A 16,771-nucleotide genomic window follows, 5' to 3' on the forward strand; every position below is an offset into this window, starting at 1 on the left:
ACCAAACGACGGGAAATGGTTCTGGCTGACACGGGAACATTCAGGGTATCTTGCACCTGCTGCAGAATCGAGGAACAAGTGACTTGTGGGTCTGTTACAGCTTGTCGGTGAATGCGTCGATCCACGCGTTTTGATGTCACTCTGGCTGCTCCTGCACCCCTCAATCTTGACACAATTTGTTGTTCCAACCATCTTCGGCACAGCTGATGCACCGTACTCGCATCCATGTGCGTATCAGCTGAGATTTGACGTACGGATCAACATCCCCCATCTCAGTCCGATCACCATACCCCTCGTAAAATCGTCTATCTGCTGGAAGTGCCTTCGTTGACGGCGGTCTGGCATTCTCTCGTGTTACACGTATCTTCTAAGACAAAAACAAAATTTCTTCGGTAATTTCTTCGGTCCATTCAGCAAATTCCTTCCCTTATATCTTACTTCACGTGCGTCGGAGAGCTGCGCATTTCACATCATTTACATAACTCAATGATGTAAGTCTATTCTAAAATTTGCATAAATTTCTGAACACTCCTTCTTGGTGTTGCATTTTCAACGTCAAGCAGTGTACATGTCTATTCAACTAAGGTCCAACTTTGATGGTCTTGGAATTTTTTGGAATGTAACATACATTAAAGCTGATGAAAAAGTATGTTTTGGTTTTGTTAAAAACAATTCCTGGTGTCGAGATACACGACACCAAAGGTGGCGGCCTATCATTTCTCACTTGCGATTTTCGCTGAAGTTCTTCATCTTAGGAACAGTACAAAAATATTTGTTGCGGTTTTTTATTTAATAGGTTTTGCAATATTTGTTTTAGTTTTTTTTCCCGGGTCATTTGAAAAAAAATATAAATCTCGAAAATGCAAATTTCAGAAAAAATTATTTCTTACTGCTGATTAATACCACTGAGCACTAAATTCTCTGAAAAGGAGAGTTTCCACTTTTTTCGTTTAACAGGTTTTAGAGGCATTTGAAAAAAGTGAGTTTTTCGGCAACTTTATGTGTAAAGCTAGGTTTGAAAATTAAAAATTGTATTTACCCAACTTATAATATATTCTGATCATAATTTTTCATCAGTTTTAACCTATGTTTCATTCAAAAATTTCCCAAATTATCAAAGGTTTTCAATCCTGCTAGAATTAATATATATTCTACCATATATTAATTTATTATTATTCCATTTAATTATTTTGTAAAAAGGGAAAAAACATTCACCGGCCTGCCAATTTTTTCTACTTCAATTCGCGGGTAGAAAGTTTATTTTCGTATAATTTACTTTTTAACAAAAAAAAAATAATAATAATAATAATAATAAAAATGTAGAACTAAAAAGAAGAATGTGGAGGGGAAGGGCGTTTCACAGGTATAAATGTTTTTTTTTTCCTTAAACAGATTTTCGAGGCTTTGTAAAGTCATTTTTTATACAAAAAAAAAAAAAAAAGAAACATACTCATTGACCCGGGAAAATTTTTCAAAAGGTTTTGCCGGTCCGTGAGTCAACAAAGGTTAAAAAACGCTGCTCTATACAGCAGTTGAAAGCAAACCCAAAAATTTTACTTTCTTGCGCAAAAAAAAAAAAAAAAAAAAAGATTTCATTAGAATATTTTTGAATCAAAAAAAGAAAGATTGTCCCGTGTAGGTATATCAAATAAGGCTAAATCTGTTACATTCTCATAAGCCTCTCAGTTCTGAGCGCACATGCACGCTGTCTCCCGTATGCTGAGCATACTGGATAATGGGTATATACTCCCCTATACGTGTAATATGTGCTTGTGTGTTGTAATAAGTGTTGATTACATTATCTAAAATACTAGTACTTAAAACTTAATCTATAATTCTATAACATGTTCAAATGAACATCCTTGAGTAATATGGAGCTATACTAAATATAAAATATATACTAGCAAAAATAAACAAAGTAGAAACTTTATTACCCTTTTGATTTTAACTGGGAAAACAAATTCTATAATCCTTACAGCATTGATATGTACTCAAATCGGTAATCAAAAACAATAAAAAAACCTTCAAGTACCACGATTCAATACCTGGTTTCGTCAGGTGGTAAACATACTTCTGACCCTTAATGAACAGCAATCCTTTTTCTCCGTTCACCCCCTCCAAGCTCATTCTTTTGCAAAAGAAAAAAACCCACCCCTTACAGTTCTATGTTGTAAGTGGGGAAAAACCGTTGAAAACAAAAAGGAAAATCTCCAGCAAGTTGATTAGGTTACCATTAGCGAAGTTTCGCTCTAAATGCTTTCCCTCTCTTGTTCTTTCAACTAGGGAAAAAAGTAGGGAAAAACTAAGAAAGCAAAGGGAGGAGGGGGGCTACAAGAAAAAGCTTCGGGTCGCCGTCACTCGTAATTAAGTTTATTGTGGCCTGATTGCCGCTTCTAAGCGAAAAGAATTGCAAAGAGTGTTTCTTTTAGTAGCTCGAGTTGAATCATTCTTGGGAAAGGTTCGCATTTCCGTAAAGTATGGGCGAGAAAGTGTAACGTTACATCCATTACACATATATTCGTTTGTGCTATTTACTTGAAATGTAACGAATAAGACGAAAAAGTAGACAATTCATGGTGGAAGAAAATAAAAAGGAGAACTGGAACTTTTTCCGAACGATTTGTGCGCAACTTTCATCAAGTGTATCTACATATCAAATTAAGAACAACATCAGAGTAAAAGTTACGTGGACAAATTATTTTCAATCCTATCCTGGTAGAGCACTTTTCGCACATTGCAAACAGAATGCGTTTTGTAATATAGCTAGAAAAATGGTGATTGGTATAATGATACATAAATACTTTTTATTTTGGAAAATGTTAAATAACTAATTGACTATATGATATTTAAACATATTTTGCAACAGCTAAATGATACAAATAATAAAAATTGATTGGAAGTCACAATTGAAAATTTGTTAGCATGAAAACCTACAGGAATTATATCCTTAACAATTGCTTCAAGTTGTTATTTCTGATGCCCCTTGGAGCACCAAAGGTGATAGATAACGAAAAATCCGTTTTTGAGGCTAATATAAGCGGTTTCCGTTTGACTGAGCCCCGTTTAGGTGGAAGTCCGACTTTTGCTCAGACACAAAAGACATATAGCACAATTCAGATTTATTACAACACAAGGAAATCAGAAGAATACCCATGGCAGTAGGCGGGAATCGAACCCGTGCCTCTCAGCTTGCAATCAGTTGCTGAAAAATACTGCTCGGCCACCGAGGTCCCAGTATGGAAAAAATATAAATCATATTTAATAACATCCTTATAAATAAATTTCAGTGGTCAGGGAAGAAAATCAAACGAGGGATGTAGAGTTGTGGCTAAATCAGCAAACCCCGCCCTCAGAGATCCGCGCACTTTCTAACTGCTTCCTTTAACGGTTTTAATTTATGAATAAAATCTGAGAAGTGGATCCCCAAGGAGTTTTTTCAAACATTGAAAAAAAATTCATAGTACATTCACAATACATTTTACCTCGATAACAGCAGAAAACACTATTATCTCGACAATATCAGCAGTTAGATGAATCATCATTAGACATAGTATCAACTTAAAATATGTAAATAATCATGACCTGTGAAAGGGTACTCAGCAGAAGCCATACTTTAAAACAAACGTGTACTGTCCTAAGCAAAATTAAGTAGAAACTGTGTCAGTAAAAGGAAAAGGTGAGATAAATATTTTAACATGATTCAAATTAAAAAAAAAAACTGCGTATGTTAGTTTATACTTAGAACTCGACAATCTTATTTGTTAGTGTTTAAAGAGTTTTTCTTTTTCGGTAAGATTGAAGAAAAAACGTCTTCAGACTGAATTTCATCCTATTCAGTTTTTTAAAATTAAAAGTTATTTTTTATCATTACTGATGCCAAGTCTTACTGCTGAGTGATTACTCGGGAATATTAATGCTTCGACAATTATTTTTTTTTACTTCATGAGTTTTCCAATTGATGGATAAAAGCTTTTGCTAATAACCGGAATTATTTTTTACAAATTAACTCTTTATCTCCCCATCTTTGTATTCATAGATTTTTCCCCCAGAATGCAATTTAATATGTAAAAAATCCCTTAAAATTGAGACTGTACAGCAGATGAACCCCCGGGCAAATTTAGCCCTGTGATACCTTATGCTGACTCTATGATGCTTGACCATTAACGAAGACTGTAACAACGTAAGGTATTAAGGGCATTGAAGAATGATTTATGTATGAAAAGTAATTTTGAAAATGCATTTAAAACTCCATCAAAAAGAGGGACTAAAAAAGTATTCAAAACAGTTTCATCTTTTCTCTGCCAAAAAAAAAAAATTGCAGCAGAACGTTCTTAGTAAAGAACTTATTCAAATTGAATTGTGTGTAGTAATGAGTAGTTAATCTATTTCATTTTTAAAAATAATTTTGTGAAGAAAAAGGGCCCAGAGGCGGCCACGTGAATATCAGTTCGATATTTTCCCATCATTAAATGGTGTGAAAAGAGTCTTTTTGGTGAAAAAAGAATTTCTCAAAACTTGCTATTCCACAGGCGAAAAATACCATTCCAGGATCAATGACAGCATTCAACTGCTATTCGCAAATGATGAATGGCTGTCGCCAGTAAAACTAGTGGGGGAGGGATGGAAGTTCTCATTTTCTCTTCCTTTTGAAAAGACGCCGAACATTATCCCCGCAATGTGAAAATGGATTTTTATTCTTCTCTCTAAAGACTTGAAAAATAAAAGAAACTATTACATCTGCTGCTATGCAGTTTTACGCTATCTTAGACCGTACAAAGCAGAATGACAGAACGTTCTTTTGCTGTTGTAGCTCGAAATAGATGAACTTCGGTTGAGTCTCTTTCTTCGAATCGTTGTCATAAGGGTTCCACGTGAAAGCATGAAAGAGTTCTTTAGAGCTTCAGTTTAGAATCTTTTGTCCCTAAATCGAGCGTTTCTAAACAACTTTCAGTTGATAAATATCCCATATCTCCAGATCTTTTTCGTTGTGCGTATGAATAATCATCAGAACGGAATGGCAAATTGGAAATGTTAAGTAGACTTGTTCAAGATTTTTGCATTATCAATGCATGAATATTACGGACGTAAAAACTGGAAACGAAATCTCAGCATTTCTTTTTTTTTCTTTTTTTTTGTACTGAAGCGTGCTATCAATTACGTCTTTAGTTTGTTTGTTTTTTATTTGTAAGGCATTATAATTCATATTACGGTTTTCAGGCTAAAATATAAATTCAATTACATGTCAAAAAAACTAAATGCTTAAAAATACAAAAAAAAAAAAAGTATGAACTAGATTAAGTACTTAAAAAAAATAATAATAATAAAAAAATCCATTTAGTGCCTAAAAAATGTTATGTGCGAACATGTTCCATGCATAATATTGAATGTAATTACAGACAAAATGGTAATTACTGAGATGGGTTGATATTTTATTTTTAAAAACTTCATTATAAATATATTTATAATTCTTGCTAAAAAGAGACTTACTGCCTTGCGCAATTCATTGGCAGCATCTTTAAAAATGACTTTTATAGATATTTTATAAAACACGTTTTTGATTCTCCCAAAACTTTAATAAACATACTTCAGAAATCGAAAGAAAAAAAACTGTTGTTCATCGAAAATCAGATGTTCATATTTATACAAATAGCTAAGTATTATAGATGACAAAAATACGAAAAAAATAAAAAAGAGAAACTAAAACTCTGTAGATGCTGCCCTTTACCTGCCCGTGGCAGCATACGAGTTCATGTCTGCATAAAACAGAATGCCCTAATGTATGTTATCTCACTTCCCTTAAAAGTTCACAATTCAGAGCGTTATTACAAATTTTTATCAAATGCTGGGTCAATTTACCATTGTACCATTAAACCACGGGCTCTTGAATACCTCTCAGCAACACAATTAAAATTAGTTAATGCGGAGCAATCGTCCAGATGAGCAACGTCCATGACTTGTCCAGAGTTACATAAAGTACAGATCGGAGAATCCGTCAGGTGAAAACGGAACAAATAGGCATTTAGGCAATCGTGTCCTGCTAAAAATCTGAAAACAGCCACAGCAGCAGTTCCAGGAGAATTTGGGATACAACTGGGACATCTTGCACAGTTTTTTCTAGGGTCTACTCTCAGCAGCCTAGGAAGCAACATGACGAAACGCATTTCTGTAACTGTTAGTACAAAGTCGCAGGTACTTGAAAACTTATTGGACAACCTGGCGTTAATATTGTTTTATTAATTGCTAAATCCATGTGCAGTTTTTATTTATATATTTTTACATTATTTGCTGCATTTTAAAGTGTGGTTTATCTTGTTACATATTCGAATATAAGGAAACATTATGCATCATATGTTGCAGGTACAGTCACACCCGCAGCACATACAAATCATTTACTTTTCTGGCTAACCTTGCCTGGTAAAGTTTTTGAGATCCCCCCCCCCCATGAACATACCGCTTACGTCAATCATAAACCCCACGGGAAAATGCAACATTACGTTATTTTCTTGTATTTTCTCAAAGAGTTTGACCTCCAGTTTAGTCGTACACCTTTTTTCTGACGTGGCGAGTCTCGTTGCACGTGTGATTATTCGGACTCACTTCCTGGAGAAAAAAGGTTAAATTAAACTTTTTTGTAAGCATATTTTTAAAAAAATCCTGATAATTTTTATTTTTTTGGTAACACATTGAAGTAAACATAATAAACTATCCAATTTAACTTTATTTGTGCTTTAAACTATCTTTAACGACCATGTAAGCCTGGATTTAAACTTATTACCCCGTTCTGCCACGGGTTTTCCTATGCAAATGCATAACAGTTTTTACAATTAAGTAGTTTTCACTAGTATTAAATACATATTTATGTGTGCATAACAAGAGCTACTTAACATGAGACAATAACTGAAAACGACATTATGTCTAGACACAAGGACAATAACTTCCCCGTGGTTGCAGATTGTCACTTCTTTTTGTATTATTAAGCATACATTTCTTAGATATACTAATATGTGTGAGAAAACTATTTTATGACGCAAATAATTTATAAAAGTAGTAAAACGGTAATGACTTACGACTGTATCTTTGAAGTCAGAGTATTTAATTTCCGTAATGGAATTGTTTTGCATACAATACAATTGTTTGTTGAAGTCATTGAAATTATTTTAAACTAATTAGTTTTCAGGATATCTTTCTTCTTTTTTTTCGACTTAATTTACTTTCTACTTAGTACAATGAAAGATACCTTTTATTAGTACCTAAGCGGTTTTTTCAGTCCCAGAAATAATGAGTATTGTTAATTATAGGCAACAAGAGTTAATACATAATGCTTGAATGCAACAGGAAATTGCAGAAAAACACCAACGTTAAAAAAACTACTTATTTATAATATGCCATTGTCACAAAGAAGATGCAAACAAAAGACAGACCCTAAATGAATCTATTTGTCTTTTAACTACAAAAAGGAAAAGGTTTATAAAAGCATAAAAAACGCATTAGTTCTGATTTTAAAGAAAATCCAAAAAATGAGAAATTGTTTAGAATCGAAACCACTAAAATATTTGTTACAAATACACAGAAAAGATTGTCCCATAAAAGGTTTTGCTATTGTCAGTAGAGACTTTTAACATTAGAATCGAACAAAATTTGAAATTGAAACTTGCCGTAATGATTACAAAAAGGAAATAAAGTAAAGAGAAAAAAAATATATAAAAGATAAGTGAATGTGAAATTTTGTGTATCAAAGTAAATTTAATTCTTTAGTTCCGTTAGGAAACTGTTTTGTTTAAAATTGAAACAAGCGAACCTCAAAAAATGTTGCTGTTATTCTTTCAGCTTTTTTTTCTTACTGAGTTGAAGATGCTCTTTTTTGAGACTTGTTTAAAATTTGCCCCTGCGACACTTTTTACAAGGGACAATTAAGTTAGCACGGAAAGTTTCTTAATTTAGTCTTTATATCGTTCGAAATAAAACATTGTGTGAATAGAAATGCGACAAAAAGAAGGAATTAAAAACATTGCATTCTCACTTTTAAAAATTGAACAAATACGACTTTAAAAAATACACCAAGTAATTCCAACTTTTTTTTTTAGTTCTTAGTGCTTCCTAATTAATCTTTTTTTCTGCATTTTTCTCTTGGAAGTGGACGATTGTGTTAAAACGCAACAAAAGCACATAACTACTCTTTGAAAACGTATTACAGTGTTTTATTTAATTGATGCTTGACGCTAAAAAACAACGAATTTAATTATCCTTTAATTAAAAAAAATTGTTTACCTGTATGACAGATATCTTATGTTAACTGCCCATTATTTTAGAAGTAAAAAGAAAAGTATTCACTAACGTAGAGATGTTCATAAATCAGATCGCTCCAAAACTTAATAAGAAACGTCTGTAGCAATGCAAAGATTTGAATTCAAAAACATCAAAAACAGTGTCTAAACTGCGAAATGATCTATTATTTGTTTCATAACTATTTTTAACAAATCATAACAGCAGTTGATGTACAAGTATGTAATGGTGGAATGAAGCAAAACCTAACCTGTGCAAAAATAACGTAACTTTTGAAGAATTTTCGGAATTAACTCAGAAGTGAAAGAGTAAGCAATAAAAAAAAAATAGTTAGAGATATCCTAAAAACGTAAATTAATCTTTAAAATTGAAAAAAAAAAGAAATAATAACTGTGTTAAAGAAATATATTCTTAAGTATTAAGTAGCGCTAAGTAACATTATTTCCAAAAGGATTTTAGCTTTACATTTTGTTCTGAAGTTTATATTTAGTTAAAGATGTTTTTATTATTTTATTAGTTTTTATGCTGTTTTTTCAAGTATTTTTCATTCCTCTAATATCAAGTGTGCAGGAAATCACGTCGTATAAATATTTGAAATAGAGAAGATTGGTGGAGGTGCCAAGCTCTTTTTATTCTCTATTATTCATTAATTTTTTATCGCAATTAAAGCTGCAGCGTAGTGGTGCTCAACCAACGGCTTGCGTGCCATGTATGGCCTGTAAAGCTAATCCATGTGGCCCGCTGTTGTGTTCACTGCTATGAAAAATATATTATAAAACCTTTCAAAACTGTTAAACATCTTCATTCGGTGTTACAAATGATTGTTGCAAACTTGATGCCAAGTAGTCATATACTGGTTTCTAAAACATAGATCAAAAGTTTGTATCAGTAAAATAAGCATGTAGAAATGATGACCTCAAACTTTAATGTGTACAAGTCTTTCATTTTATTTGGTTTTACATGCTATCCAGGAACAAAATAATGATATAAATAAATTTTATCTTTCCTGACTTGAGCAATTCATTTTAATATGAGGTATGGCCTCAGGGTAAAAAAAAAGGTTGGGAACCACTACTGTAGTGGAATTAGGTTTTGCGCATATCTTAATACAATTTAAAATAAAAAAACGAAGCCATCCACTGATTTTAAGTTTATCTAGCAAGTTGCAGAAAAAAATGTTTTAATCTATGGGCAACTCTAAGAGAGGTACACTTTTGGCACTCATTTAGATGAATGGACTGTTCCGCATAGACGAATGATTTTTAATGCTACTGGAAGGTAACACTTACTTCAGGTTATACGGCAGACATCGCAGTGGTGGAAATACTAGTTGCTGCAGCCGACAAGTTTTAAACACCGCTAGACGTTCACAGCACTTCGTCTAAATATTTTAGGGCTGGTAACGTCGTGAAGGTAATACTGGTCACTTTAAACAGTTATTTTGAAATATACCGGGAGGTCATAGGTTGCCTTTTTCGAATGTTTAGCAATTGGTTGCCATAGATGACTAAATTATGTTACACGGTGTTCCCGATAAATTTTTCTTTTTACTTTTTTTAAGCAACACTGCAACATGCATAATATTTTCATTTAAAATTTTACTCTAAAATCATCACAGACGGTTAGCACGGTCAGAAAGGATGTCTTGGTTAGCACCTTAATGATTACTTGACACATCAAGTTCCTCCGTACGTATTACAAAGGAGTTCTACAAGTACGGTGGAGCCTCGAAGACAGATCAGTCTTTTTGATTCAGACCATGTGCTCGTAAACCCTCAAACCAGCACGACAGAGAAATAAATCCTGGATGAAAATTAAAATGCTTTAAAATATTGCAAAATAAATCCGCATGGACACCACATGACCTCTTCACATACATTCATGCAGATGATGCAAATATACTGGCTTAAATTCTTTAAGAAATGATAAAAGGAAATTTATCTCAAAATATTAAATCAAATTGAATAAACTTGTAATAAATTAACATCGGCTATAATGTCCACAATGCTTAATTGATAATTCCGAAAAAAAAAGTGCACAAAGTATAGGTAATTGGATTACAACTTACTACTCAATGATACAGAATGATTAATTTAACAAAAAGTAAATCCTATCAAAATAAATTACTTTTAAATAAAAAAAACCACCATAAAAAACACACAGGAAGTAAAAAGAAAAAAATGACTGATAACATTAACAAACGATTTCTTACATAAACCTGTAAATGAAATTAATTCTACAGTTTCAGCACACACACAAATAAATAAATAAATAAATAAAATCAACTAAACACTCAATTATAAAATAAACACTGATTTTAATTACTATGCGACAAACTATTTCAATACCTAACTAATTCGATACAAACTGATAACATCCGATAACACTGATTTTAATTAATATACGATGGATTATTTTAATACCTAACTAATTATATACGGTCTCTTAATTTTTAATAACCTTTTGAAGTCGGGGCCTCCTATAAACTACTACCTAACGTAACTGACAATCCACCGAACTCTGAGCTAAACACTAATTTAGCTAAACGCAAAATTAGTCTTGAAAACTAAATCTACTCAGTTACGTTAGGAGGCCCCGACTTTAAAAGGTTATTAGTACAAATCGTTGTATTTCAAGTACAAATCGTTTTAAACCCTTCTTACTTGGCGTCCGGTATATTGGACATGAACTTTAAACAGCTGCTAATCATTTAATAATTGATTAAATTACTTGATTTTTTGTAGTCGATTTTTTACATTCTACTTATTATTATCTGTGAAAGGATTTTGCGTTTTTGTATTGACAACATTAAAATGCGGGACTTAGAACACAGAGAGTGGCTCATTGTTCCAGCCATGAATACTCGTCGCAAAGGCAAGGATTTTGCTTTCTGATTTTTTTTAAATATATAATCTTTTATTCTCCACTTCAAATGCTTATTATATGTTGTGCAATTGTTTGGAGAACATTTTACAATGAAGTTTATTTAATATTTCATCGTTTTTTTATCTTAAACTTTAATTTCAAAAATATTAGTCCGAATATTGGACGTATCACAACTCTTAGTTTTTTGCCTAGAAACTTGGTATTTTGTTTCTTATACACTCTTTACCATAGTACACTGTGTACCAAATATAAACATATTTGGTTAAGTATTTCATAATTCCGACTGAAGGGGTTAAATGTGAGAATGATATTTAAAGTGTTCCTTCGATTTCATCAGACCCGGGCTTGATTACCATTAGACCGCCGGGGAAGTATATCGTTTCAAACAAAAAAGAATTTTCCTAATCGGAACAGGCGTCTTCGAGTACTTAGGTAACATTGTACAAAGAAAAAATAAATCTGACGAGTTCAGAACCTCCTCCTTTTTATGAAGCCTGCTAATTCGTGTAACCCTAATTTTAAATTAAACTGGTGGCATAGTGAAATAGTAAATCTAGAATATGGGTCAAACTTCAGAAATCAGACACCAGTTATAATGTATATTAATATATAAATAATATAAATTAAATCGTGGGGGAAGGGTGTTCTGTACTAAATTCACCCTAAGTTGAACACTAAATATATTTAAAATTTGAAATATTAAATACAAAATTTTACATTTTAATGCCTAAATAAAACTACTTATTAGAAGAAAAAAAATATTAAGGTAATTGATTCAACTATTAAAGCAGCAAAACGTATTTAGTTTTCTGATTTGCTACGTAGTAATAAATATATTAGTAACACCTATAATACAAAATTAACAGGCGGCGCAGCGTTGAGAAAATTAATCATCCATGTGCCGCGAGAATTAAATATCGTTCAAGACGAAACCAAAACCTTTGGTGTGAAAATACAACGATCACAGCAAAACCACGTGACCTGCCACGTTTTCCGGCCATTGACGCAAGCTGGAGTACTTAGCCGCAACGTGTGAAATTTAAAGTTTCTTGGGTTTCTCCAACGCGCATGTCATTTCAAACAATTAGAGTTAAATTCGAGTTGAAAAGAAAGAAAACATTTCTTTCCAAGAGCTTCCCAAGAGAAGAAAGGAAACTTTTCGTGCTTTTAGTAAATTAAACTGCGTTTAATGTCTTCCGTTAACTGATTTCAAATGTTAACTCTTTTTAAAATGGAACCAATTTTAACTATCTTAACAGTGTATGCAAATAAACTTCCTAATCGCTTCTAGCGCACTATGGTGTATGATCGCCTTACTATAAAATCAATGACATTTTCATAAGAATTCAGATTCTAGTAACACAATAACGCAGAAAAAATTTTAGGTGTGAAAAAAAAAAAACTTACACTTACATCTTTGACAACGCAATATGTTTAACTACTCTAAAAAAACAAGAAAAAAATTCAAATTATAGACTCATCATGTGTTAATTGAGCGTAAACCCAACGTTAATATAATGATCTCAAAAGCAATATAGTGTTGCATGGATCTATGAAAAAGTACTTCTGCGGGTATTTCTGAGCACTTATACTAGTTACATTAGAAAAACATGTTGGGGAAAGGTGGGCAATGTGAACTTTTTTTTTCATTTCTTAATTTCTCAAAAAAAAAAAAAAAAAAAATTATCAATTTCTTTAAGCAAATGTGTTTCTCCGATTGACTAGTCTCTGATTGTCTAGTTTATGCTCTGGAAATTTCCAGATTAAATAAAATTTCTTTACTTTATGGTATTTTTTTTAAAAAATGTCGTCAATTGTTCACATTCACCTCAAAAGGAGAGCATATGTGAACAAACAGTGAGCCCATATAAATACGGTTAAAAACTGCCGGACAAGCATCATTATTCAACAAAATACTCATTAATATGAAATATATATGTATGTCATAATTCATTTGAAGGGTTTGTAAGCTATAGTCCCCTGTAATAGTAACCTGTCTCAATTTAAACTGTATAGTAACTGTCAATAAGAAAATATTTTTTCAGAACTGTATAACTCTGTTCACCGTCAAGTTTTAAAGTACATATAATGGTTAGCAATAAATAAGTTTAGCTTATTAGTTAGTTTGAAATATATTTTCACTTGAAGAAGACAGCGATAAAGTTACAAACAGCACCTGCTAAAATAAAGACATTGTCACCACAGAAACATAAACTGGTTCATTGCTTTAAAAGTTTGAGTAAGAACTAGGACTGGTACGGCCATTAGTTGAGATTTTTTTAAGACTTTTCTCTTGACGTTATCTTAGAAAAACAGTAAAACGTGCCATATTCACATGTGCCCCATGCTCACAAGAGCCCCTACTTCCCCTATAGTCATTTTATTGTTGAATGTTTTGTACAACAAGAAATTGTTTTAATATGTTGAATATAATGCGAGGAACAGTAAAAAAAAAAAAACTTTTGAAATGATTTTTAAAATACCTTTTATATTTTACATTAATTTAAAAATTTGAACAGTATTTTCAAGCAGTTTGGCACTGTAGGATATTTTTGGAATCGTCATGAAAAACAGGTAAATTTTGATCATGTGATATCACATTAGCTCTGTAAGTACCATTAGCTTTGCAATAGATAACGCGTCGGTGCGACATAACAACCTTCTATATTTGGAGAGGGCGGTGGGAATGTGGTGGAAGTGATATCTACAGATAGCAGTATACGTGCCATTTTCAGTAGTAGCATGTCATCGTACGGTGAGCAACGTCATGTATTGTGAAGGAGTCTATTCAAAAGGGTGTATTTTGGCTGCTATTCAGCGAAAATTGGACGACATGATCCTATACGCTGTTCATTATATTTTTACTTTTAAGCTTTAAGGTATTTATTACTTCTCACATATCTACAACATTACAATGGTGGCGCTTAATTTGGTGACGTTTTACGACCTTTTAATTTATTTTCTTACAAAACTAGACCTTAAAGAAAACTACTATTAATGGCATTACGAATTGGGAGGAAGTACTTGATCAAGCAGTTGTGGGTGACACCGCACAAACAAGATTTGGATCATTATTTGTCATTCAATTCTTTGTATTCAACTTCCATTTGAACACGCTACTTTATGTGTAAGGAAAATCGGCAAAGTTTTTATTCCCTTCCTTTTTTCAATTTCCTATTTTTGCTGAATTTTTAAAAAAAAGTTAAAAGAAAAAACAACATCCAGGTTTAAAGAATATACGCACGTATAGCTTTTTTTTTTAATGTAATTTTCTTCTTAAACCTACATAGTATTACAAATGTAAATATATATATATATATATATATATATATATATATATATATATATATATATATATATATATATATATATATATATATATATATATATATATATATATATGTTCTGCAAAAAAAGAAAAAAAAGACTGGTTTCAGGGTCAACTTATTGTTTTCCAGATCAAATACATTGATTTTACAAGTTACGAATAAATTAGAAAATAGCTTTTTTTAGCCATCTTATCAGAGCGGACAAAATAAAAAATAAAATCTCCGTGCATCTAATCAAGCTATCAAAAGTTCAATAATTACAAGATGATGTGTGTGTTCAAGAAAAAACTTAAACTCATTTAAAAACTAAACACAAAGAATTTTCATATAATGTGTCTTAATTTGCTGTAAAGTTTCTATAGAAATCTGAGAGAAGTTTTATCGACAACTATATGTTTGTTCGTTTGTGTGTGTGTGTTTGTTATGTCACTCCTTTTTCTCCCCCTTCTTCTCTACAAGTTAAAGCTTCTCAGAAACACAAAATTAAGTTTAACGTTGACTTATCACAAGTGCATAATGTAATAAGACATTCTTATTGAACAGTCCTTACTTTTAACTTCGACATCAACTTCAAGAGGACTAATTAGATTTGTCTTTTATTCTTATGCTAAACTTCTTTGACTTTGTAGTAACTCGGAAATCAATGCATAGAAACTAAGTGCTTGAATACTAAGTCGGAACTTCGCAACAATTGTTGTCCACTGAATACAGTTGCTTGAAAATTGATGTCACTGCTGATGACACGAATTAATGCAATTTCTAAAGAAAAGGAAGAAATCAACAATTATTACATGCCAAGGAGAAATTCTTAAAACCTTTTGTTTAGTTAGAATACATAAGTGGACTTAATTTGATTTTTAGAAAAGTTATCGTGTGAAATCCCCATACGCGAAAACTTGATTATTGGTTTTAAAAGCATATTAACTGTGATGTATGTAATCAAGTTTGATCAGTAAAACCTTTTAGTGGATAACTAGCGACAGATATTTCGTCACGTAGTGGTAAAACTTTTTGTTCCTTTGTCATGCAAAATCTAGTAGAAAAGTTCTTGCTTTATATCAGCAGTAAAAGGGGGAAAATGACGTCATCAGACAGTGAACAATTTCAGTGAAACGTCTGTAAAGCTGGAATATTGAACAATCTGTACATTTCAAAAGTTTTTTTTATTTTAATTATGTTATAATTCTTTTCTGTACTATCACGCCTCAAAGCAATTTGCAATAAATCCCTCCAAAATCAGGTCAAATTGTCAAAAAACGAGCTCAATTCGTTTTTTACTTCCTTTTACAAAAAAAGAAGTATTGTGTTTGCGACAAAATTTTCACTCAAAAATCGGCCTTATTTCCATTTTGCTCACCCCCGAATGAATGAATTTTCTTTAAAAAAAAAAAAGAAAGAAAGAAAGAAAGACAGAAAAGTAATAAAACCCCACACCAGTCTGAAAAAAAAAATTACAAGCCGTAATGCAAGATTTTCTTTTTTTTTTTGCAAAATAGTAATAATAATAATAATAATAATAATAATAAACGATGTCTGAAAGACAAGAAAAGATGAAGAAAAAACGATCATAACCTGTCAATAATGTTTTTTCCAAATGCTCCATGGAGGTCAAAAAGGTTGAGAAACGCTGTTCTATGACACAGTGACATATAATCCACTTTTTTTTTTAAATAAAATTATGATGAAACATGTGTGATGTTTACAACCATTGTTTTAAACCACAATATATTGATTTTATTTCCTCCTTGCTGTATTTTTATAGAATCAGCGCAAGGTGCAGAGCATAAGATACTTGATGTTAGGTAGAGTGTCACCATGGCTTCGGGACAGACTGCTGCGAATTTCGTTGTTGTTGACAGCAGCAGCTGGAGCTCTATACTTCAGATGTAAAATTATGGGACCGAAATTGCTTCCCGCTTTTAGCAGGTACGCTATAATAAACAACCTCTATTACATAACACATATCACTATGAGTAAGATAAGACTCAATTTTTTTTTTATCATTAGTTAATGTTGTGCTGATGTACACTTAGTAAGTTATCATAAGACATTTTGTTGCTTCACCTTTATTCTTTTTTCTTGAACTAGCCATTTTTTTCAGTATCGACATTCTTTTATTTGAACAAAAAAATGTTCCTAAATAACAATTCACGTCAAAAGATTTTTTTACATTGAATTTGCTGTATGTAATCCGAAAAACTAAATATTTTTTTCTGTGTTAACTCTTGAATAAATGTATAGTTTTTTTTTTTGTTAATTTATTAATTTTCATC

The 16,771-nt window shown here is 31.9% G+C and overlaps 1 protein-coding gene across 1 annotated transcript in view; it reads left to right on the plus strand.

Moving 5' to 3' along the window:
• The window catches only part of LOC129230329 (protein O-mannosyl-transferase Tmtc3-like), a 192,155-nt gene that overhangs the window by 106,262 nt on the left and 69,122 nt on the right, over positions 1–16,771 (plus strand). Inside the window, exon 8 of the mRNA XM_054864728.1 lies at positions 16,261–16,424. Coding sequence (XP_054720703.1) covers positions 16,261–16,424 — 164 coding nt within the window. The remainder of the gene's footprint in view (positions 1–16,260; positions 16,425–16,771) is intronic.

The sequence above is a fragment of the Uloborus diversus genome, chromosome 9, assembly GCF_026930045.1.
Source record: "Uloborus diversus isolate 005 chromosome 9, Udiv.v.3.1, whole genome shotgun sequence".
Classification (NCBI taxonomy): Eukaryota; Metazoa; Arthropoda; class Arachnida; order Araneae; family Uloboridae; genus Uloborus; species Uloborus diversus.